This window comes from Numenius arquata, chromosome 15, assembly GCF_964106895.1.
Source record: "Numenius arquata chromosome 15, bNumArq3.hap1.1, whole genome shotgun sequence".
NCBI lineage: Eukaryota > Metazoa > Chordata > Aves > Charadriiformes > Scolopacidae > Numenius > Numenius arquata.
Window position 1 is genome coordinate 17,404,909 of NC_133590.1, and position 25,638 is coordinate 17,430,546.

A 25,638-nucleotide genomic window follows, 5' to 3' on the forward strand; every position below is an offset into this window, starting at 1 on the left:
GTGAGAAACTATTATCCCTTATTCTTTCCCTTTGGATCTGTGTAGGTGAGCGAGTAGTAATTGACGTTTTGCTATTCAGTGGGTACTGATGAAAATTTTAGAATTAAATTGTGACATAAAAAGTAACAGCTGACTGAACAAACTGCTTGGTTTCAGAAGAAAGCAATGTTTAGGATAGTTAGCCAAAATTAGGAAAGTCAGATTTAAACATTAGAGGCTTATAAATTAAGCACAGTGCCTGAGTAGCTGGGTTAGGTTATGCTAAGCATCTAATAAACAGATTGGATTTTGTTGCTGCTAAACATGTAACAAGTGCCAAGAGGGATTTCTTTCGATTGCCGTCAGAAGTGTGCATTCCAGGTGGAAGCGGTGCTGGGAGGCAGCTGATGGCTGCAATCTGTTGGTCCTGTCTCCCAGGACAGAGCTGTAATAGCACATTCTTTCCAAGACCTCGAGGTTGGGGTTTGACACTTTCTTCCAGACCTGTAATCTTGGAGAATCTTAGTGGCAAAGGCTTTTTGGACGCAATTCAGATTCCTTTCTGAAGAGAGAATGAAAAAGAGAGTCGCCATTGCCACCAGCTGTTGGCACGGAGGAAAGCGGCAGCTGGGGATGGCGGGCACCCTCCCGGCGGGGCTGGGGGACCCTGCAGGCAGAAACCCCCCCCCCCACAGCAAGAGGGGACTCTGTGGGAGCTGGGGGTGTTCTCAGCAGCCCCGGAGCAGGCGGGGGTGGCTGCTGCCCTCTCCCTGCGCTCAGTGCTGTACCTGAAACACCCGTGGAAGTGGTTTTGCGTTGCCTTGTGGTACACTTTGGTAACATTGGCATGAATGATCCAAGTTTCTGCACAAGAAAATGCATTTCAGTGTGAACTCAGTGCAGCCGATGTGAAATTGAGCCCGAGGAAAGGCACGTTGTTTCCAGCAGGGGTCATTTATTTTAGGGATGCAGGAGATCTTTGAGACTGGCAGCATGAAGATACGATCTCGGTGCTGAGCTTTTTTGGTCACAGGCGCCCCCCCAAGAGGTATTTTAAAACCGAAATACCCCTTTGCTGCAAACCAGCAAGAGGGAGGAGCGGTGGGGACCAGCTGCTGTGGGTCTGGGGCAGCTTCTGGGCCAGGCTTTCGTGGGTGGTGGAACGGGCACTGCCGAGAGCTGCCTGCGACGTTCAGTCAGCCCTGGATGAATACAGGCAGCAGTGTCCTCTGGTTGGCATTGATGTGCCGTCGGGAGATGGGCCGTACGTCTGCCAGGAAAGCGCTGCGCCGGGAGGAGGGATGGGAGTGGTGCCCGAGGCTTCGCCCCCGTCCCAGCCCCGGCTGCCCGGGCACGACGGCTCCTCCGGGAAGGCTCAAAGAGAAAGTCATTTCACATATTGGTACTTTAAGTGGCTTCTCATTGATACTATTTTATATTTGTTCTTTATTCAGCTAATGTTTATCTCACTGCTCAGTTAGATTCCTGCTCCTGGAAGCTTATTAGTATTAAACGCACAGTAACTTCTCTGAGACATTATTGCTATTACCACACAGTTAAAGTTAACACAAGTTAATATACAGTCTCAGGGATATTTTTTCAAATAAAAGTGTGTGTCCTCTCAGATGGGTTTTGACTGCTTTACTTTGGGGAATTTAGCTCTCTAATTTCCCTAATTGTTTGCAGCAGCTGTAGGGCTGAATACCTCTGCACCCTTGTGAAAAATTGGCTGAAATAAGTCTCCATTTCAATGGCGGATAGAGTTTAAAAACCACAATGTTACCTATCCTGTAGCTAAATGTGCAAGTTTCATTGGCTCAGAAAGTTACATTTAACTTTTTCTCACCTGCAAACTTTATTTCTCTTACATCACATGATTTGGTGAATTTACTGTCAGTATATTCCCAATACCCAGGAAATCACATCAACCCCTCAGAGGTAAGGAGGAGCCCAAACAAGACAGATGTTCTGTTATTCCCAAAGTAGCAAATCTTGTACCTCACTGACTGTTTCAAATACAATTTGCATCCAGATAATAATAAAAAAGCATTTGATTATACTAATTTAATGCGTCAGATTGATTTTGGGTTTTGAGCAGCATTTCAGAATAAGAATTTCACTGTCATAATTCAATGATACACGTACCTCTGTCTTTTCTATCCTGCCAGAATCCACAGAGTATGTAACTGGGATAAAATGAAATATCTTAAATTTAATTGATTTGGTTGCTCGTGTGCTCAAGACCTTATTTCAACTGTCTCATGTTAGCATTCTTCACTTCTCTCCTGGCACTTTTAGCAACAAACACTTCTGTTTTAATCCATGCGGCTTATTGGAAATTGCAATTGCAACTACTGCTGAGCTTTTTCAATTATAAAGGGGCAATGAATATATTCTACTTTGTTGTTGTTGTTGTTAGAAGAACTCAAAGTAATAATAAGTCCTAAGAAGACTATTCCAATTATTGGGAAAAATAATACACATCTTTAGAATCACTAGACAGAGGCAGTAGGAAAGTTGGAGTCTGTATGTGCTTGGATAACATCTTTTTTTCAAAAAAAATGTGTTGAAGTAATTACAAGCATGCAATAACTCAGCTCACACATCAAGAGGTGGGCTCAGGAGTCTAAAGGATGTTCAGAAAGCAGGAGAGCAAAATCAATGAAAAATCAGCTGCAGTTTTCAACAGAGCAGTGCTGGCAGGAGGCAGCAGTACAGCTCACAGCTGCTCAGTATTCCCATGCAAAAGCAATATAAAAAGCAATTATATATTATAGAATATTGTGTGTGTGTGTTATGTGTATAACACGGTTGTTTTAATGTCTCTCCTTTCTTACTGTAAGTATGCAGAGATACAGCCTAAAGCATTTCAGAGTGCTGTATATGGGAGCAGATGTATTTTGAAGGTTGCATTTATACTGTAAATCAAAAGGCTCTCAGTTTCTGAGGGTTGCAGAGTTTAGAAGAAATTCCAGATTTGTCTCCTGTCAATATAAAAAACTTTCACTCCTAGCTTTGCACAACAGTACATTTTTTATTATGTTTCAAGGCAATTATCAGAGAAGTTATTGCTATGTTTTACAATTCAGTATACATAAATTATTGCAAAGGATTATTTAAAAAATACAATGAAGCATCTACCTGTGCAGACAGCGTATGTGAAAACAGGAGTAAGATACATCTGCGTTTGCTAAGCGAAGGCTGAATACCGAGTTCTCTCCCAGCTCTGAATACAGCTCTCCTGCAAACTTTTTAACCAAATTTTGTTTTCAAAGAAAAAAGATTTTTTTTAGAAAGATAACTTGGGTAGAGTTTTGATCCGTGGTTTCCTCTCTTCTGACTTTGTAAAAGCGTACCTTTGAGAGAATACCCAAAAAGAAACAGTGTGTTTTCATAGCATTTTTATTTTCTTTACCAGCAACAAAAAATCCCTTCATAAGTAGACTTGTCTAAAAAGGCACATGTTCCAGAAAGTTTTCTGCTTGGGTGACTACGACTTTGTAGAAATTGAAAGGAGGAGGAAAAAAGGAGTGCTCCAGCTTGTATAAGAAATGAACCTTTGCCCAATCACTTTTTGTCTGTGAATAAGGTAACTTTTTGTGCGTGTGAAATTTGAAAGCAATAAGGTATGTGGGTCCTTTCTCTGTATTGGTTCTCAAGAGTCGATCGCGGGGTTTTTTCTTTTAGAGCGGGCCTGAAGTTGTGAGATAAAGCAGCTCAGAAAAAAAAAATGTTCTCAAGCAGATGCCTTTAAGAGACAGAAATCATGAATTTCTTGAATTGCAACCACTCTGGGGGTGGCTACAATGACTTTTTGACAGTGACAGTAACTCTGCCTTGTCTTTTCGAGCCCTTCTTTGGCCCATTCACTCTGGAAAGCTGCTTAAGCGCACTTAAGCGCATTAGCATTTGGATGCTCGGGACCGTATTGACCCTCATTTGGAAAGTTTAAATGAGTGAAAGATGGAGCGATTTGTTAGGGCTTTAGAAACCAGCTTTAGAGAGCGGCGGGTTTTCCGCTTTGGTTTGTTCGGGTGCTTGTTCTAATCTGGTGCGCTGTTTAAAGGCGACCAGACTGATTTGTGACACATCAGCCCAAAGCGCTATTTTTTTGGGCTTGACCCGATTAGCTGATCTGTGCTCTGAATTTCAATGGCCGGTATCGGAGGGAACGGCTCGCTGGTGGGTTACCCCACCGGGTCCACCACGGACACAGATGGCGAAACAGCAATTCCGTGTCCGAAGGGGCTGAAGGGATCCTGCGGTACACGGCGGGTGCAAGGGACCCCAGTAGGTCTGGCCTTAAAATAAGTGGTACCAAAAGCGCAGCGTCCCTGATGCTCTGGTGCCTCTCCTCCTCCCTCCCAGCCGGAGGCAGTTTAACTGGCTGCTGCGGCATCTCCCCTCTCTTCTCACGAGCCTTTCAAAAAACTGCCTTAAAATTCTGCAGAAGAGATGAAGTTCTCAAAGGGCAGCCCACGTCTGTATCCGGCAACCAGCAGGACACAGTCCTCCAGTGAAAACTGGCATTTCGCGGACACCTAAGGCCGCATTGGTGCCATGAGTGTGCCACGATTTTGGGGATAAAACACAGAGTTAAATGTTTGTGATCTATAGACAAGGCACTGCTTTTTTGGGGGGGGGAGAAAACAAACAAGAAAAGTTTGTCAATAAGGGCCGTCATTTCTTCAGTAAGATCAGGAATTGGCATCTGTTCAGTTCACAGACATGAAGAAAAAACATCAGACTTGTATTTTATTTTTACTGAATCACACTCAAGTTGTCCTTTAAAAATGAAGTTGCTTAGGTTGATGCTTTTTGTTTGTACTATGGCAACACACAGGGGCCTTTATCAAGGATCATTTTTTAATGTCTTTTGCCAAATGAGGGCAAAAGGTCTGTTGACAGATTGTTTCCATTTTAGCACTGGTAAACCCAGCTGAGATCTGAAATGTTTGGAAGCAGATGGATTTTTGTTTAAATACATGGTTGGCATCTCCTTCAGAAGAAATTCAGAATGGGAAACTGAGAAGTAAGCTGTAGTTCCATGGCATTGTGTCTGATAGATACTGCACTTCTAATAATGGATCCCATTATAAGTATTTATATTTGTGGGAGAAAGAAGCATGTAGTAGGATGTGGAATTCTATTACCCTGTTACCACAGAACTTATTTATCTTCTAAGTGAATATTATGCAAAACGAAAATCTGTTGTCTGGCTGTTATGAGAAGGAACGGAACAGGCAGAGCAGGGAAGTCACCTCTTTGCCTCTTCTTGACCAAGTTTTCTTTAGCACACTTTTGCTAAGAACCTCTAGCAAAATAAGCTTTTACTCAGAAGGATGGTCTTCGCCGGTGTCCTTCCCCAGGGCTGTGCACAGGTCCTGTCAGCCCCTGCGGCTCGGCCGTGGAGAAGGATGCTGGCTTGTCCCAGGTGTGGCTGCAGATCATGGCTGTTTTCTCTCCACCTTTGAGGAACACCAAGGTTTTCTCAGTTCCCCTCTCTGCCCTCGGCGGTGTGGTTTCCATCAACCCAGGCAGACGGGCTGGGGCAGCCTCACACACCACCCCATAGCTTTGCCCAGGCTGGAGAGCTACAGAGCACTTTGTGAAGGCTGCCTACCCCAGAGTTAGCATGTACCCTATTTCTGCATTTCGGAGCACGTAACATGCTTAAAGGTGCACTAAAATTACAGCTTCAGTGAATCTGAAGTATGCTTTTAAGTTAAGTATGTGCCTAACTGCTTTGCTAAAAGCTCCAGATTTTCACCTGTTCAGTGCAACAGAGCAAGCCCTTTCAACAACCCATTCTGTGTTATTCTCTAGGTCAGCTCTGGCTGTCACTGAAACTGGCCCCAGCCAGGCGAATGGCCAGACACTTCCTCAGAAATTCGTACCTCTGTGCCTAATAAAGCGTTGGTTTATAATGTGTTTTAGACACTCAGTCCTCAAAATACCTAGACATGCGATGTTGTCTCTTATTTCAAAGGATGGTGCACGGGGAGTTCTCTATCCAGCGTAAACTGTGGAACTTCTTGTCAGATTGTGTAATTGTTGCTCAGACTTTTAAATTAGACTTGGAACATTAATTTACAAGACAGAAGTTTTTGCAAATGAGAGTTAACCTACAGAATTGCAGTGCCAATGCAGTTATCAGCTTTTTGGACTGCGGTACAGAAACCGGTAGGGCTGTGGAGCCATTAGCTGTAGGAAGTGGCTTTTGAGGATGTTTACAAGGAATGTGTGATTCAGTGTCAGACCGGTGAAAGAATCTGGGTGCGTGGTAGTAAGTTAAATGAATATTTGGCTTATCTGCGTGATATGTTCTTAATATTGCCTGTTTCTCCCCAAATAGTAATTCAGTTTATTGTTTTAAATCCAACATGAGTGGAAGTAACTTAAATTAGCAATGTTTTGTATTTTGACCTACAGCAAATCATATTTTCAGGTGGACATTGAAGATGCATAGATTGATAAAGTTCAATGAAATGTGGCCTTACGTTTTGTATAAACTGGTTTCCCTTTCTCCCTTTGTGTTTCTTATTAGACACTATGTGCAAAGGCTACAATGCAGACTATCCGGGCAGCTGACACAAATGAAGTAGTCAAGCTAATATTTCGTGAATCTGATAATGACCGGAAGGTAAACAACTTAATGCCCTCTGTACCCCTGTGTAAATAGAAACGTTGTTGAATGTTCACTTTCTTTTCTACAAAGCATGAATATAGTTGTTTCAAACTGATAATTTAAAGGGAGGGGAGGGATATGGATTGTCACACCTAATGCTCAGTTAATTGGATCTCTTTAAGTGATTGCCAGTCAGCCAAATGGGCAAGCTGACAAGGAGCTTTGGACATGTAGAAACATCCTGTATTTTTAAGCAGCTGCGTGTCTCTAAAAGGGTCACTTCCAACAGCTGGGTATTAGGTAGATGAGTCCAAGAGCTCTTCTGATCTTTCTTCTCTATTTTTTCTAGGTTATGCTACAATTAGAAAAGAAGCTCTTTGACTATTTTAATCAAGATGTATTTAGAGATAACAATGGCACTGCGGTAAGTTCATTGCTCAACACTTTTGAAGGAATAAGTTGGAAACTCACATACAAATCGTTTCTCTACCAGCCCTTTATCCTTATCAATCCTCCTGTCTACAAAATGAGAAGAGATAATTCATCTAACGCAATAACTGCTCCATACTTCCTCTTCACTTAGCCAGCTATTTTATGTATGTCCTGCTTCTTAAATTCGGTACCTGTTTACCTTCTTTTTCGTAGAAAAAACTGTAAATTAAATATACGTGACAATTCACTTTTCTTCTCTTTCCTCTAGTCTGCATTTCTTCAAGCGTCCTGTTTCTTTTATCAGTTCTTCATTGTGCACCATAGTAACTTAGGAAAAGCCTTTAATGCAAAGCTGCTCTGAAAATATCTGGGTCTTCTGAGTGTACAAAGAATAATAGGGATGCATGAGTAAATAGAACAGAAAGCTCAAACCCTGCAGCAGACTGGCACTGTTTGGGCAATCATATGGGGCTTCCTACAAGGAGAAAGCAGATAGTTCTGATTTGTAATGAGGACTGCAATTTTTCTGTGGAGAATGGCGCTATATCTTCTTTAAGGTGATTTTATTTCAAAATGTAGCCCCTTCATTTTGGAAAATCTCTATATTGCTTCTTGCAGCTTTCTCACTTTCATCTAAGGTTCCTAGGAGTTACCAATCTAAAGGAAAAACATTAAGCATAAAAAGAAAACCAGCCACGCAGAGATAAAAATCAGGAACGTGCGTACTGCGTGTGGGAGCCTTATTGTGGATGTCACTGGCCAGACCCTCTGCCTGTGGAAATTGGCCCAACTTCACCGACATGGGAAGAGCTCTGCTCGCTCGTGTCAGGCCTTGGTCTGCCCGTGTGTGCGTAAACTAGCAGCATCTCTGTGGTGAATGTTCTCAGCTGTATAAACAGGGCAGGCTACACTAGACAAAGAAAACCTTCAGAAAACTTGGTGTGTTCCGTGGAAACTGTGTGTCGAGGTGCAGGTGACAAGCTAGCCAAGGGTCCCTTCCTTCTTCAGTCCTTTCCTCAGACTGATAGAATTTTACCTTCCTTCCTCATAACCAAAATAAAAGAAGACAAGGAGTTCATCTTCTGTGTCTCGGCTTTTTTGAGAAGCTGGAGCCATTTTATTTACCCTCTCTGTTTTTAAGTTGACTTACACCTTGGAGGTTAAATCCATGTGAGACTCTGAGATCTCACACATTTCTTGAGGTCAGAAGAGTTTGATGAGTCAGACTCAGTGAAAGTGAAGATCTGTTTCTCCTTTCAGCATCTGCTGACGTCCATCCTGTTCATTGGGACTCCTGTCCCTTCTCCCAGCACATCTCTCATGTGTGTACACTCACCACAAGAAATATCTGTCTAGGCAACATATCTTAAAAACAGTTACCATGAGATAAGTTGGCTTGGAGGTTGTTTATTTATAAAATTTACAGGGTCAATACATGCTTGGGCAATACATAATATTTCTTTCACTGATGTTTTTCAGTTTTGGAGACATTTAATTCAAAGTAATAACACTAATCCCATTTTCTGTTTCTGTACTAATCCCATTCCTGTCCCAGACTTTCCTCTATCTGCATTGTTATTACAATTTTTTTAGATTTTTGTAAAGCAACTCAAATGTTTTTATTTTTCCCAGTACATTTCTGAAGCTTTTCTTGTTGCTGCCATTTACCACATCTTAGTGGTATTTCGGATGACTGCTGGTTGACTTTGCATACACGGAGGTGGTGGGTGAAGGCATAGGCAGAATCCCACTTAAGCACATTCCATTTCAAAATCCGCAGTTATTTCATTCATGCATCAAGAAGCGGGAAATCTTCCAGATCAAACATGGAAGGAAAAGATAAACGATATAATGAGCCATTGGAGATAATCTAATCTTCATGGTCTAGTTAAACACGCAGCACCATGATCACTAAAAACAAACTACCTATCTAAAAGGATAAATGTCTCTGTGCCGAATTCAACCCAAAAAATCCATCGCATCCTTCATCAACCGCCGGTCTTGTACCAGCCTGACAGAAATTTAATTCAAGCTGGCTCCTGAAAATAATTATTGTATTTTAAGAGTAGTAATCATTGGTCGGGACATGATTGAATGTGTCCATGCCTATTGACTTTTTCTATGATTTATAGCTTTGTTTAGTCGATATTCCCATCGAAATTGTATAATTAATTATAAGTGGGGCTGTCAGGTCTGCAGGATGGAGTGCCCTGATGAGTATTTGGGAAGATTAAATTTTCCTTAGCTGTACCAATGCAAGGCTTGGGAATTTTCACAGCTCTATGGCTGTTGGATAAAGATGTTTTCTGTGTGTTTAGCAACTGCTTTAGCTCAAAATCCATTGATTTTTCTGAGGGTATTTTTTTTTATCAGTGTGGTGTCTCTTCAGTAACATTGGAATGTGTACAGATGTGACAAGACCTGACAAATATTTATTATCAACAGGCTACTTTATCATTGTCCATACACAGTTATTCCTTCTTTTTTACATTGTAATCAACAAAAAGAATCTTAAGATATATTTATAAAAATGAGTATTTTTAATGAAAAATCTGATATAGATACAAATTACCTGTTCAACAGAAATTCAGCTTGAAATGCATACGGTAATCTGTCAGGTCTAATTTTTCCAAACTAGTCTGTAGCTTATCCAGACTTATCTGTAGTTTATTCCAAAGTTAGCTCAGCAATTACCTGTATTTATTACCTCGAAGTGCTACAACCATCCTGTATCATTTTATTTCAGAAAGAAACACTCAGATTTATCCAGCTGTGTACTGATAGAGAAAAGAGAAAACCAATTTGAAAATAGCTGTAGCAAGAGTGCAAAGCTCTGTTAATGTTTAATTCCTATGTTCTGGAGTGTTCATCAAAGTTACAGCAGGTCAGAGGGACCAGGGTGCAGCTCCAGCAGAGCTGCCGTGTCCAGCTTCGGGGAGGAGTCCCCCCACTCAAGGGAGGGCTCAGGGTCTGCAGTGCCGCCCCCCCCGACCTCTCGCTGCTCACACAAAACTTGGTCCTGGCTTGGGACTTGCCAGCTCTCAAGTGATAAAAATCAGCATGCCAGTGCTTTTCAGTGGCAGTGTGCAGGAAGTTCTTGAATAAATGTACACTTTTACCCTTTTTTTTTTCCTAATTCCTTAATCATTTATGATAAATCAGGCTATAAGTGGGGTTTTTTTCAAAATATCTTGTGTTTGGTAGTTCCCTGTTTTGTTAACAATCAAAAGAAATGCACGCCAGGGATAATTATTTAATTAAAAAATTATAATCATGGTATTGATTTGTACAAAAGGACCACAAGATAAATGCTGTTTCTTCAGTAGTCAGTTAAATAAATATATAGTAACAATGTAAAAACTCTTAATAACTACAGGGGAATGATTTAATCATTAGGAATCATTTCATAATCTTTAACCACAGTCGGAAATGAGGAATGGTGCCTACATTCCTGTCTTTCATATGAACTATGCTAAAGAATCAATCTAGATAAAAGCGAATGTACTGTCCTTAAGATTTTAACCACAACTGTGTAAGAAGAGTAATCAGTGAATTAATTAAGAGTTGAACTTAATGTTATTCCTGCTAAAATCAGACTCGCTTCTGTCTGTTGATGTCTGTAATGATGTTGCCAGCATTAATTCCAAAACAGATCAGAGAGACTTACGCAGAAAAGCTCAATGATCTCCAGCCTAGATATTCATGAAATTGAAGTGTTTTCCCTTCTTTAATTGTTTTTATAAGGGGAAAAAATAAGCAAAGAGCTTGATGTCGCTATCAGTGGTCCTTCAGCATCCTCTTGCTGCAGAGAACAAACAGTAAACTTCTACGGAGATCACATTCTTGCTCAATTTTAGGTTTTGAACAGTAAAGTGAGCCTTCGAGGGTAGATTCCCTTTATTCCGTGTGTCTGTTCAGTTTTGACTGATACAGTATGAGAAGAAAATTATAATATGCTATAAAAATAGACTGAGTTATAAAGGTCTTGTTCTCCCTATGCCAAATAATGATTTAAAGTGTTTTTTTATCATGCTAATTAACTTAGAGGTGTTATTACAAACAGTTCAGACAAACATACTTTTAAATGATGAGTAATTTGTTCATGGGTTTTTTAATATTCGCAGGAAATCCTGAAATGATATGCAAATCGAGAAGAAAGGTTCAGTCCATGAGGGACCTTTATTAAGCTTTTTGTGAGAAGATGTGTGCTCATTGGGGTTAAGGATCTGGCATCACTGAAAATGTATTAATCAACAGACAAGATATAGCACAATGCACTCTTCCCAATGGCCTTGGCTCTGACCCTTTTAGAGATAATGGGAATACTGTCCACTAAGAACTAGATTAGGACGATCAAGTGCATTTCATCAGGGTTTGACTTGAACCATGATCCCAGAGGTGAAAAGGCAGAGGTTTATCCACTGAGCCAACCAGCCCCTGTCCAGATAAAATCTTGAATATGATGTATAAGGGCAAATTAGGATAGAGGAAGGAAATTGATTGCTCAGGACCATTGTTACCTAGGACTGGTCATAAGGGAACCCTATGCATCCTGAAACTGCCTCTTTTATTTAAGGTGGGCATCCGAGATGCCTGATTTTCATAAAGTACTAGTTGGAAAATGGCTTCCTGCTCTATTCCTTTCCTCAAAAACAGTATTCCCATGCTTGGAATTGCATTTGCTTAAGTTCGTGGTTAGCTAGTATGCCATTGGATAAACTGCAAAATGAGTAATGACAGAGATAGGAAATATTACCAATAAATTGTTCTCACTAGCAAACATCAATTAAAAGCCAGATTGCAAGCAGAAGTAATCAAGATGTGCTGGGTTAGCTATTTACTGCCAGCTTTATATTCCAAATAAAAGTGTGGAGTTTACCCCTATCACAAAGTTACAAATATTATTTCATGACCTTTTGTCCCCTTGTCCTGTTCTACACAGCTATTGTAACTCCTGAGGCCAATTCAGGTGTACTGTGCTGTATTTCTTTTCTTAGCCTTTGGTCCTTGTTTAAGTGCAGTCTAAAGAGGAGGTCCAACATCTGTGTGTGTGCTCTGTAATCCAGCCTGCCATCAGTGGGATCTGCTGGCGTGCTTTGGCCCAGGGCACCCTTTCTAACCTTTCTGACATGCAGGAGGATGTCCAGAGGGGCAACGTTTGCACCTGTATTCCAGTCCTCAAGAGTTGATGGATCTCACCGTCATCCCTTGCAGTTAATGCTTGTGCATATACAAAAGCACCCTACCTGGGCAGCCACATCTTGCCTGACGTCTACGGCAATCCAGATAAAGATCAAAAGGTGCTTAACTTTTTTTCGCCAAGTCTCTGCAGTAGTCCCTTCCTTCTGCACTCTCCAGGTACCCCTCATAACCTCACAGGCGGATGCCTGCATACATGTAGATGTGCATGCGCATATAGACCAACAAGTTTAACATGAAACGTAATACTTAAGGCTGCTTTCATACCAAAAGTACCGCTGGAGATGAGTGGGGTGCTGCTTCACTGCCCCGGCATCACCCGTCACCTCCTCACTGGGAAAGGACCTTGTGGTCCTGGGTGCTGGGGCCGTGCGGCTGAGCCACCTCCACCCCTGCCCTGCAGCACAGACTGGGCTGGGGGCAAGGAGGATGGGAAATGTGGGAACAGGAGAAATCAGGCAAGGGGACAGAAAAGGCAGCTCTAATGAGACAGAGCCAATAGTAGTCTCCAGTAATTACTCTAGTGATCAATAGACATCAAGGGAAAGTATAAGTTTAAGCAATCTAAGTATTTCCATAACAGAAATACTATTTTTAGATGCATTTTCCAGAGCAGTTTTCTGAAAAAGTTGCAATACTTATTAGAAAATGTTCATGTCCTTTAAGCCATTGGAATGTGTCCTCTGAGAGAGAGGTATATTGTCAAAACGAGAACTAAACAGTGTTTTCCGGGAGGAGCTTCCACTGAAATTAAAGATTTTTTGAATTAGTAGCAGCACAGGGAGCCCTCAGTGCTGAGAGGCGATACTGCCTGGGCCTAACTCTTCTGCTGCTAGGAGAAGTCTATTTGGTGCAGTTTCCCTGTGTGCCATACATCCGCATCTATGTAGGAGTTTATGATTTGACAACATGGCCATTCAGGATGTATAGACAATTCTCAGACATATGCAGAAATATAATAGTATACAAAAGCAGTGCAAGTGGTACCTTTATATTCAGGAATTTTGGCTTTTTTCTCTGGAACGTGATTTTCAAGAAGGGCTTTATGAGAGAAAAAAAATTAAGATTCAAATTATATAGTAATGGATCATTTTACAAAGTCTTAGCTAGAGAAAACAGTAGCTTTAAAATTAGGCAGAGTTGTGTATGACATTTTCATGGATAAGTGGGAGGGATCAGCATTTGCATAGACCCTTATCTCAAGTCAGTAGACTGCTGAATCAGTTTTGAAATATTTTTCTTTGACTGGAAACCTGGATAAAATTACTGTCTTTCCAAAGTCTTGAAAAAAAATTGTGTGCTATACAAGACTGGCAAAGGAGGTTGAACTGACCAGTGTCCATGTATTTTAATTCTCTAAGGTCATTTCTGTATGCTCATCTCCTCTTTTTGGTCTGAAACTTCATTTCCCTTTCACAGCTGTGAATTCTCTGGTGGGCCCTGCAGATGGATTTGATAAATGCTGCTAATATCACCTTCTGATCTACCAACGCTCTGACTTTGGTCTGTAGGTCTTGATGAGTAATTGCCGTTGTTCTACTCCAATGACTGAATTAAGTCACCCTGTTCTGAGGGTTCACATGGGTGTGATTTTAGCCAAGGTGGCCCGTTGCAGCGTACCGATGGACACTGACCTTCGAGAGTGCCTCCTCGCTTTAAACCGGAACTAGCAAAATTACCTTGATTTCTGCAGCTGGCTAAACTCTGTTATAATCCTTTGATTACTGTCAAGCTACATAATAACAAGATTTAGTTCTTAGTTTTCTTTGGCCAAAGCATGCACTGCTGAACCACGTGCAGCCCCGGGAGCTGTGGGGTTAAACGCTTTTAATTCCACTCAAATTAAATGGGGAATATCCTTTTCTGCAGATACGGTCATTCTTTAATTCTGTGCAGAGAACTTCATTGATACCAAGCCACTTCCCGTTCAGGTCAATAGAAGCTCAAGTATAATTGAAGCATTTGGCTCATGAAGTTTCCTAAACAGAAATACGTAACTTCAGACTGCAAGGTCCTATCAATAAATGTAACCTGTTTTTAAAAATAGTGTTCTGCCCTGTGAGTTTTTCTCACAGCCACAGGCACCTGGACACATGCCTTCCTACACATACTGCATTTCCCACGGCGCTTGATTTTTGTGTCTCATGGGGTATTAGCTAATTATATATAATATTACTCATATGTGTGGGTGGTATTTTCATTTGAAAGATGTTAATCAAACGTTCATGTTGAGCTGGACGTTGTAGAGCAAATATCTTGACATAATATCAGCAACTCAGTGCTTATAGCAGATAAAGCCTATGCCCTGCATCATCCTTGCTATCATTTACATGTAAATACATTGGTGAAATTGAGTTGGGAAAAAAAGCAGTCTTCTGAACTGCCTGTGATATATAGTTCTGAAATTAACTTCCAGCCACACCATTTTAAAATCTCTGTGTAATTGCTCAAATTACCCCAGCACGTCATGTAGCACCTTAAAGATTTGGTTCTTAAGGATGATCTTATAATGAGTAAATTAAATGGAACAATATATTGATTTTGAGGCTTTGGACTTAATTTCTTTGTCATTTTTAAGGCATTTAGAAGGACAGACATACTCATGTTTACTGTTACAGCAATAACATTACTCACAATGTTGTTTAGTGTACAATATGGAAATAAGTGGGAAGTCTGTGCTGAAAATTGCCATGAATAGGGTATGATCAGGGTGGGGTTTTTTTTAAATATAGTGTTATATGCTTTAAAAATACAGATGTTACCGTATGAGATTCTGACTGATCCTCAGTATCATCTGGCCTATATCAATTTTCATTCGTTTTCTGTAGTGCCAGGAGCTCCGGACACCCATGTACCTCTCATAAGGCAAACACCATTAAGCAATGCCCGTGTCAGGTCCCATTCCTCTTCTTACTAAGTTGTGTTGGAAGTGACATTTATAACTGTTTGTGACAAGACCTAGTGAACGCCTTTGGTTTTTCACCAATAATCTTGCATTTTGAGATTACAGGATTAAATGAGAACCCAAGTGCTTTTAATACCAAAAAAAGTAATATTTAAAACATGCTCTTCTACTGAAAAATTAACTGGGGTTTTCTCAAAGTGCACAGTTCAAATTTTCATTGTTTCTCCACCTCATGTCCCGCACTCTCTGCAGCACTACCAGGTAAATAAAGGAAAGCTGTTGGGTTGGTTCACACTACGCAGTCCTGAACACGCAAGTGACTTGTCATTGCCCTTGGTATGGATGGGAGATGTCTGTTTGTATAGTCGGGGGACACAGTGGAACAGAAGGTTACAGATACTGTCACGCAGTGACTTCATATCTAGGCAAAAATAAATAATTTGTTACAATTAAATAATTTTTTAAAAATATAGCAAGAAGTAAAAGTTTGTGTAAATAATCCAGTGAAAATATTTAACTGTTATACATGTGGGGATGAATTGTCTACAATGAGCATTCCCAAAATAGTTCTTCGAGGCACCTGGTTGGGCTTTGACACCCAACTGGGTCATCCTGAGTTTTTGGCTTTGTCATTTTGGGTTAAAGATGTCCCCCTACCTGGGGACACTTGAGCTGATAGAGAGCGAGCACACAATACAGTCTTGTTCTGTTATCTGTCCCCGCTGTCACCAGTGTCAGCAGCTCATCTGCATGGCACAGGCACAGCTAAACCAGCAACTGCCGAAGTAACACAGCAGGAACTTCTTTGGGTAATAACGCACCTCGGAACGCTTAGTCCTCTAAACCCCAGCCATCATTTAGTTTGCAAATATCATCATAGCAAGAACAATCTGAACGTTTAAAATTTTGAAAGTGCGAATTGGTGTAGGAAGACAATGCATCCCTTTAACACCGCCAGCCCTCGGAATGCCCATGAGTAATTTATACCATTGTGTTCTATGGAGCATTGTTCTTTTATTCAGTCCTTGCAGTTTTCACACTTCAGAAATAGCCCTCTTTCTCCTGATGCTTCCACTTTCCTGCTCTGATCTGTTTACTTGGCAACAGTAGGAAAAATGTATTTGCACTGTATTAATAGATACGTATTTCAAAGAAAAGTTTTAACCGTGGATGGTAGATTTTTTTTCCCTGTGTTAGAGTCATGATGGGCAGATAATATCTTTAAGGTGGAGACCCTTGGAGTCGGAAAGGGGTGGTAACATTTGTTTTCACAGCCAGTTCATATGTATGTATTGTGGCTGGACATCTATCTATATGTACTTAAATATAGGGTCCCAGTCTGGAAATATGCACAGTGAACCATTTTTTCCTGAAGTGTGTTGAGTTTGCTTCAGTAAGAAGAGTGGCTGAACCACCCCAACGTTTTTAGGATTGAGGATATTATTAGATACATACTGTAAGTTTCCGCACAGATGTTTATTTATCCAAACATCTTGGATACTTGGGCTTCTGATCAGATGTTAAAACTTGTAGAAATTATCTGCAGTTATTTGCATTGCAAAATCTTTCCCGACATACCATCACAGAGTTTAGTATCAGATGCACTAAACCAGAGAAATCTGCCCGTTTCTGCCATCCTCGCCCCAAAGCACGTCCATACAGCAACATGGCAGCGAGAAAGTGGAGAGGGCTGGTGGCTGTGGAGGGGCAGCTAATCAGCAGTGCAGGTGGTTCAGGTAGCTGCTTTTCACACAGATAATTAATGTGTACAAGTAGCTGCTAATTGCACATTTCAGGAATGATTTATGAGGTGGCAGAGGGGAAAGAGGGACACAATCTAATTTCTTTGGGAACCTCTGCCATTCATACAATGGTATCAGCGCAGCTGCGAGATGGGACATGATTAATGAACAGCGGGCAAACACGCCTCTGTCCTGCGGGACGCTGCTGGGATGACACGTTCCTCAAAACAGAAAGTGGCACTTAGAGCCACAGCCAGTAACAGCAGATTATGAGCTTTTTGTCTTTTAACTCGCTAATTCACTCAGGCGCCAGGTTTAACGCCAGCCATGCTTCTGAAATAAGGTCGTTTATGTCCGTCAGAACAGTTATTGGTTTAATGTGGACCATTATCATTGACTTGTTTGCATTTATGAACAAAAGACTGCAGATATTTATTTTCTCTGTAGAGGTCTGTGGGAAAACAAATTTGGCAAGGACTAATATTTATGCAGGACATTAAATCTAGACTTATGAACATCTCTGTTAAATACCTGCTTCTAGCACTGTGTCGTGGCTGCCACTTGGGAACACGTTTACCCGCTGTCACATACCCCCCTTCCTGCTCTCTGACACGCACCACCCAAAATCAGTGTGCAAAATCTCCCCTTGTCTTTGGTTAGGAAGAGTGATGAGCACATCCTTGTGTTTATTGTACCTTCTTTCTGAGCTGAAGATAATATAATATGATACTTTTTGCTGGTTTTTTTGTGGGCTGATTAGCCTATCAGTTTGCTGTACTTTGTTAATGCTAGTTTGGTTTATCTGTGAAAACATTGCTAATAAAATTTGAAAAAAACTCACCATCTTGAAATAGTAAGTGTACATATAGGTCACTGCTGTAAAGAGCTGGTGTTAACGTGTTTCACTGAGATGAAAAGGAACAATTTCAACACTTTCCTCGGTGAACTATTCATGTATCAAAATGGTACTGGCTGGTTTGCACTATGTTTTAGAAATGATTATATGAGAGATGTACCTCAAGCTGTGTAATCAAGGTCTCTGTTTATTTTCTTTTATATAATGTAATATTTTTAGATTGTTTCAGTTCAACATTAAATAGTGAATGCATTTGTTTCTATCTTTTATAGCTTTTAGAATTTGATAGAGAGCTGTCAGTCTTTAAAGACAGATTGTATGAACTGGACATCTCATTTCCTCCCAGGTAAGATTCATATATAATCCGTTTATTTAACTAGCTGGCTGAAACATCACTGTTACTAGTACTGTAGGTAAAATGAGAGTGTTCCCATACATACTGTAGAAATGATAATGGTCTTCGTTCCTTTCATAAGTGCTTAGTCCTCCTGCATCCCCTGGTCCCTGCCCAGTGACAATGTGGTCCATATGCGGATGGTGTCTACAGCCCATTCTTCGTGTCCAGCCCATCCTGCTACAGCTGCTCCTAAAACAGACCTGACGCGATCGTGTGCCAGAGATGTGGAGCTCCTTCTAAGCACTGGGCCCAGATAACCTGTTAAAAATACTTCATAGCAGCCATAAAGGCGGTCTTTGCCTCACGCTGAAAGTGGACCGGCTGTGGCACTCGCAGGGATGGGCTCCAAGTAGGGTGTAGAGCCAGTGCTATCACTCAGGGGGCCACGAGGAGTATCAGGAAAGGGACAGGAACTCAGATTCTGCTTTTTCAGTTTCACTACTAAATGTGTTCTGTAACTGCTAAGACTGTTAGAATAATTTTGCTTTTTTAATACACCTGCATTATTTTAATCAGCTGTATCCCTGAGGTGAATTTTGGCTGTGAATGGACAAGTATTGCTATCGTACAAAATCAGGATTTTTGTAAATGGCAGTCCTGTTTGAGAGAAATTTGTGGAAGATTTGGTACAGTTTTAAAATGTATGGCCCCCTTCCAAGAATGCAGAAGTTGCTTTTAAGGGAAAGAAATACTGCATACGCAGACAAAGTTAAAGTTACAAGAAATCACAGATAAAAACATGCCTTTTATATACCATCTTTTTAATAGATACAATATTCTTAAATATTGCTATTTTGTCCTTTATGGACAGACATAAAAGTATCATGTTTTGGCTTACACTAAGAGAAAATTTGGAAAGCTTGCCTTTTTGTTATCATAATCTCATTATTTCTCACCAGCCAGCTGCGATACTGATTATATTGGTCCCTTGGGACAATGGAAGTATGCATGGAGAGGTTACCGCTGCTCTAAATTGTTCTTATTGATTGAGTATGATAACAGAAGCCCAGCAGTGTGTACATCTCTGAGTGTACTTCATCAGTTGTGTACCTGGTCAGGGTAAAAAGAGGTGAGGGGAAATAGGTAGGAATTTGGTAACAGGTTTGGCAAAAGTACATTGTTGTTCTATGAATGGTGTGCAGAATCTTCAGACGTTTCTGTCAGTACGGCTTGGTGTCATTCTGCTCTCGAGCAAAGATCAGAAATTTGGTGTGAGTTGTCTTTGTATGCACGTTGTACTTTTGATCTGTCTGTGAAGCGATGTGAACATCTGGGTACGAGAGTGGAATATGAGAATATTGCTAAATATACAAGATGTAAAACCAACAAGCTAATTCATGCATATACTAAGAGCAAATTGGCTTTATGTTAGGGTGGTGTTTTTCACCCATCCCTGCTCGTGCTCTGGGTCATATGGCAAGGGGATCCCGCTTTCCGCTCTGTAGTCTTGGCAGGGGCACTGGGCTCAGCAGGGAGTTGTGCCCAAGGGGAAGACCAAGAACTGGATTCACGGTTGCTAGAGTTAGTGCAGGTCTGTGTCCTGGTTTTGTTCAGGAAATGAACACGATGATTTTCCTGGAAGAAAGAAAATTATTTATTTTTCTTTGTATTGAAATAATGACCACGATGTGCTATTAACTGCAAAACCAGGTATTTTGAGTAGGCAAAAAGCAGAGGTTTTAATGTAGGACTTCTTCTTTTTAACTTGGAACTTTTTCAGTTATGCAAGAAGGAAGTGAAATATATGGCCTAAATGTCTTGGTTTTACTTCCTAGTAGTTTTTCCTCCATTTTCCCCCCATTTATCCTTTACTCCTGGAAAAAAAAATTAAATCTGTAGCTTATCATGACTTAGCTGCTTTTATATACTGTTTGTAAATACAAGCCTAATATATAACATATTTGTCATATATCCAATCATACTAGATTCTGGATTTTTAACCAAAGGAGGACATGCTTGGTCCTGTGTATTTAGAAACTAGTTCTTTAAGCTTCTTGGTATTCTCAGCTGGAAAGTGTGTGGTGCATCCATTTGTTCTGCAAATGCATCAAACAAAGCCTTTTTCACTGGAGGGAGGGACAGAGAAAGCTCTAGTCACTTTCTGTGTCAGGCTTATGGGCTTAATTAGTGAGCATTTGAATTTAGAAGGGAGTTGTAAGATATTGTAATGATAGCCTTAAAGCAGTATTTCAGAATTTGTTATATATATATATGATATTTTATGATTCAGTCTGTGAATTACCGTCTACTTCTCTTCTTGATCCATGGTGTTATGGTCTTACATCATGGGATGCTGGCCAACAATTGAAGATAGAGAATCTCAGTTAAAATGGTACTGACCACGTTTAGCACTACATTTCACATCTCTCAAAAAGTAAAAGATCAGTTAGTACAGTTTTCTCTTTCTTTCATTTGCTTCATCATTTGTGCATACAATTAATTGCCCAATTTGCACACGGAGTTCTACAAATCAGTAGCACAGTTGCATGCCTGTCTTATTTGTAAATTTTTACTTCAACAAGCATGCTTGAGATTCAGTGTACTCTTGAGATAAACGGAAAAGGTCATATTCCTATGAGTTGCAGCAGACTAAGTTACTTATAAATTCATTTTTTATCAGCATAAACTGTTTATTCACTGGACTTTACCGTGAGATCTTATTGATACAGTACCGTAGCTGCTCTGGGGTTGAAAGCTTGAGACGGTGGTATTTTTGTGCTTAACTTCAGTGAGGCCAAAACTTCACCCTAAGCAGTTTTCTTAGTCTGTTTTCACACCACTCCTCCAGCGGGATTGCGCTGTGATCCGGCCGCCTCAGGTATAAATATGAACAGGGAGAGACATGCTGCACTGTTACTGACCCACATTTTAATGTCTTGTAATATTTCTCTGGTTTTTTTTGTTCTTCTCCACTGTATTTATAGTTGTTGATGTCATTATGCTCGACAAAATGCATGTACAGTGTGCTTTTCTATAACTTGTTACTGTCTCTTGTCAGTTGTTTGTAAACTACATTCAATAATAGTCATTCACTTAATTCTTACCACTTGTTAGAAGAAAGCATCTCTTCCTAGTCAACTTTGTATGTGGGAAGGATTCTGAAGCCACTTCTGAACTCTCCTACCAGAGAGTGCAGAACAAGCCGTGGCTGAGCACAACACGTACAGCACCTGTCTCGTGTGCAAGGCTGTCGGTTATCTCCTCTCTCTTCAGCAGGGCACTTAATATCGAGGCATTTTTCTAAATTCCTCTTCAATTCTGAGTTCCTTTTAATTCCTTAAGTACATTCTTAGGTGGTACCATCGTACCACGCCGTGTAACCCCTGCGTCACGGAGAAGCGTGCCGGTGATGCTGCGGAAGAAGGCCGTAGCCCGCGGGCTCGAGCTCTGCGAGCTGCAGCCGTTACCCCCGTCAGCAGCCTCTGCCCAGGGCTCCCCAGCACCTTCCTCTTGCACTTCACAGCGGTCATGGCCAGAAACTTGCGAGGGAGAGGTGTCTGCAGAAAATGCGACCCTCTCTCCCAGCCGGCAGGAACAGAGTCCTAACCGCACCCTGGAGCTGCTGGTTCCTCTCCCCAGCCAAGACCCCTTCCTCCTCTGCCTCCCCTGGGGCTGAGAACAGGAGCAGCCTTCAGCAGCAGCAAGGCCTCCCTCGGTGCTCCTGGAACGGGCCGAAAGCAGAGGCTGGAAGAGGAACCACAGCTTAGTAGGAAATCACAGGCTGCATTACAAATCTGCTATCTTTAGACAGACTATAAAGACCCCTTCTAACGGAGTATTTTTCAGGCATTATTCACCCATTCCTGTACTCGTGTATTTTGAGGCCTTTTACTTTATATAGTGAATATTCATGTTTTCATCTCATTACCCTCTGTAATCTAATGTAGCCCATAGCAACCTTAGCCATTGGAGACTAAACACAATTCAGAATTTTAAACTCTGTAAGCTCTGTCAGTCACAGGGTGAACAGCCCAGCCGTGAGCAAACAGCAGCCCAGTGTGAGGCTGGAGGAGTTTGCAGTAGTCAGCAATCATTGCAAAAGGGCAGGAGGTGTGAAAAAAGAAGTAACGACATTGCGGTCAGTCAATATACAGGTGGGCAATTGTTACCTTTATCGCTGCTCTCCATTAATTATTATAATTATTCTTGTAGCTGTTGTATAGCAAAGATAGGAGCTGACTTTAGCAAGAGTTCACACCCACCTACAAGGTTTGCTTTCAGATAAGTCTGCATGCACAGTAATCTCATGTATTAATCATTCTCTTAAAGTGACCTGTTCTTGTTTGTTGTTGCATTAGGCTGTCATGTAATTTACTGGTTGGACATATGTTTGTGTCTTAGACATCCTCAGTGTGGTATTTTTCTCAAGCAGACCCTCTGCACTGGCAGTGTCTTGGCTTTGACACCTCTCACCAGGAGACAGGTTGAATCTCATTTACTCCTGGAAGAGCGTTTCTCCTTTGGAATTCTCCCTGGCTCTGTTCCTTTATTCTGCCAGAGTCCTGTTTAGTCTATAATCTGTTTATTCTCTACCCTTGTATTTTGTCCCATGACCGTTTTTTATTCTAGTAGGTTGCACAAGGATGCGTCTGTTTTTTCTGCTGTGATGTTCAGCAGGGAGTGAGCCCGTCTGCTCAGCGGGAGCTGGAGCCATGCTCAGAGGTGCTGCCTTGTCCCTTCCCTCCCTCCCAAGAACAGCCCTGCCTCTCGTCCCTGGCCCCGAAGTGCCATTGCTCCTATCCCGGTGTTGGGTACAACATGGGAAGACGAGGCGAGGGTTTGGGTGTCAGGGGCTGCCGTTCCTGACCGTCCTCGCCAGCCACCCGGCCCCTTCTCAGAGCGCAGGGATCGTCTCCCGCCGGGACGGGCGCAGTCTCTGCCCCCCAGGCAAACGGGGTTCCCGTTTCTTGAACCTCACCCCAGTAACGCTCCAGCATCCTGATGTCTCACAGAAGGGGGAAATAGGCACTCAAAGAGATTACAAATTGTTAAAGCCTGAGGTTATTTTTACACTTGCTTTATCAGCTACTTTTATAACACATAATTTTTCTGCCAGTTAAGAAGTATTTTCCACTGGATAGAAATAGTTCATACTCATTCAGGCACTGTAAAACACCTTCCAGGTACCAGCGAGGCATCCTAAATCACCAATGGATCCCTCAGCCCCTGGGAACAAGGGACTCTGTGTAGTTGTCCATGTTCTTCCAGCGTCTAAGGCTGGAGCACAGAAACAGCTTCCAGCTGGAAGCAGGAAATACAGCTGCCATTTTCCCCAAAACAATGAGAATTTAATCATTAAAATGGTTTTCAGGCAGCTCTTATCCCCATTTCTCTTCTCAGACTAAATCAGTACAGCTATCACCATCATTCCAAATTAATTTCCAACTTTAAATAGGGTGTTTCTTTCATTTGTGAGGAACTGGATAGAATTACCCGAGTTGGCCATTCTGTTTGTTTTAAGGAATTTGGTAAGGGGGAAAAGAGGGGAAAATCAATGACACAAAGAAGTTTCAAGGACTGAGTATTACAGTATGGCGTGTGTAAGGTGAGGATTACCGACCGTGCTGCAAGCAGAAAGCCAAGCAGATTCTGAAGAGATGATGGTCCTTGCTGTGACCCGGCGCTCGCCGTGTTCCTGCCTGAGAGGGGGAGCCCCGCTGCTTTGGGTCCTCGGCCCTGTCCCGCCTCTCGCCTCAGATTTGCAGTAATGTTTTTTCCAGTATTAGAATTTGTAAATTACAACCCAAAAGTAACTTACTCGTTAGGCACATTCCCAGCAGAGACATTTAGCTCAATCACAGCCACATGCGGTAACATCAGGCTGTTTTTCTGAAACAACCAGCACCGCGTCCTGCCCAACACGCCACCGTTACTCATCATTACGTTTAGCCGCTTGCAGTAACAGTGGTATTACACACATTTAGTGGAGTACAACGTTAGTGTTACTACAGCAATAGAGCATGTCGCTCATTGTCCACCCAACGTGGCATTACTTTTGCAGAATAATCCATTTTGGTGAGCTGGCCCGGCACGAGGCTGGGGCTGAAGGCGAAGTGGGGCACAGCAGCGGCCGTCACCCCCTGCTCCCGAGGGGCCAAGCACCCTGGCAGGGGCCAGCGGGCACTGGCCCGTGGTCCCGCTGTGGCCGTGGGGAGCCCTGGGGTGTCCCTGATGGGCGAGGGGACATTTCCTCCGTGGGGAGCGAAAGGTGAAGGGCCAGTTTTTGCTAGCTGGAAAAAAAATCGGGGCTCTGTGTTTCTTTTGTTTTAACTGAAAAAGGTCCAGAGTTGCAGTGGTGATACAGAAATGTTAACTCTGAAACAAATTACAGACATGTATTTTCCGAAGCAGCACATTAAGCCAAAAAGCAGTATGCCCACCATAAACCCATGGAGAAGACTCGGATAAAAGCATGATGTGGTGAACCTTGCAGGACCCGGAGTCACGGCTGGTCCTGTTTGCCCTCCTCACCCCTCGCTGCTCGGTGACCCCCCTCTTTCTGTCACCTTTGGCTGGGATTGTCCCTGCCATCACCATGGTGTCGGTGTCGCCTGTGCAGGGAGCAGCTGTTTGAGGCATTGTGCTGTAACTGCTGTGTTTGCAGGACTCTGTTTGCCCTCCTGATTTGACTAAGTGAGACCCGCTGCGTGGCCGGTTTGCTCGGCAGAGCATCGTGGAGGCTTGTCAGTATTTTGGTACATATGAAGCAGCTAATTTAACTCAAACAGCAACGTGTCTTACTGCTTGGCTTCAACTATCTGCTGCCTAAAATGAGCATATGAAGATAAATTACATGGGGTCATTTGTTAGGAAGAGAACTAGGGAACCCAAATCTCACTTTCAGGTTCAGGGAAATACAGAGTGGTAATTCAATTTGTAGGGAAAAACTAATGATCTGGAAGCTGACAGAAAGTAGATGTCATACTTTGATTGGTAAATGACATTTTATTGGAATCACACTTGTGTACCAGCTCACACTAATGCTGAGTTGGGACCTTGTCAATTAAAAATGTCAAAATATTTTTATTTATATGTTTGGCCTTACAATTTCTGAAGCACCCAAATCTTGAACTGGCAGCCTGCATTCACTGTCCTTGCTTCTGGTGAAAGCATCTTAGACAATCTGAAAGTGTGTCAGAGATTAAAGTAAATTGGTCCAGCATTTTCTTACAAAATACAAAAATAGTAAATAGTTTCCTCATGAAAAGTGGTTGGGATTTTTCCCCTTTTGAAGTTCTCTCTCAATATCACATGTAAATAGAAAGATTTCAAAGTGAGAGAAGGTTTAGTGAATGCAAGGACTCGTACTTGAGTTCAAAAATAAAATGGACCAAATCAAAACTGTGTCTCAGCTCTTCTCATAAGGAGCTCAGTTTTCATCAACGCTTTATCATTCCATCCTATCTCAAATATTTTGTACTGGAAACAATTCAGCGATATAAAATGTGGGGACAATTAATAGATGAGAGTGAGTGGTCTTTGGATTGGAGGCATTTCCAC

General features: G+C 41.8%; 1 protein-coding gene across 1 annotated transcript in view; it reads left to right on the forward strand.

The window, feature by feature from the left end:
• The window catches only part of INPP5A (inositol polyphosphate-5-phosphatase A), a 186,106-nt gene that overhangs the window by 148,448 nt on the left and 12,020 nt on the right, over nucleotides 1–25,638 (forward strand). Inside the window, exons 10-12 of the mRNA XM_074158974.1 lie at nucleotides 6,527–6,622; nucleotides 6,957–7,031; nucleotides 18,014–18,087. Coding sequence (XP_074015075.1) covers nucleotides 6,527–6,622; nucleotides 6,957–7,031; nucleotides 18,014–18,087 — 245 coding nt within the window. The remainder of the gene's footprint in view (nucleotides 1–6,526; nucleotides 6,623–6,956; nucleotides 7,032–18,013; nucleotides 18,088–25,638) is intronic.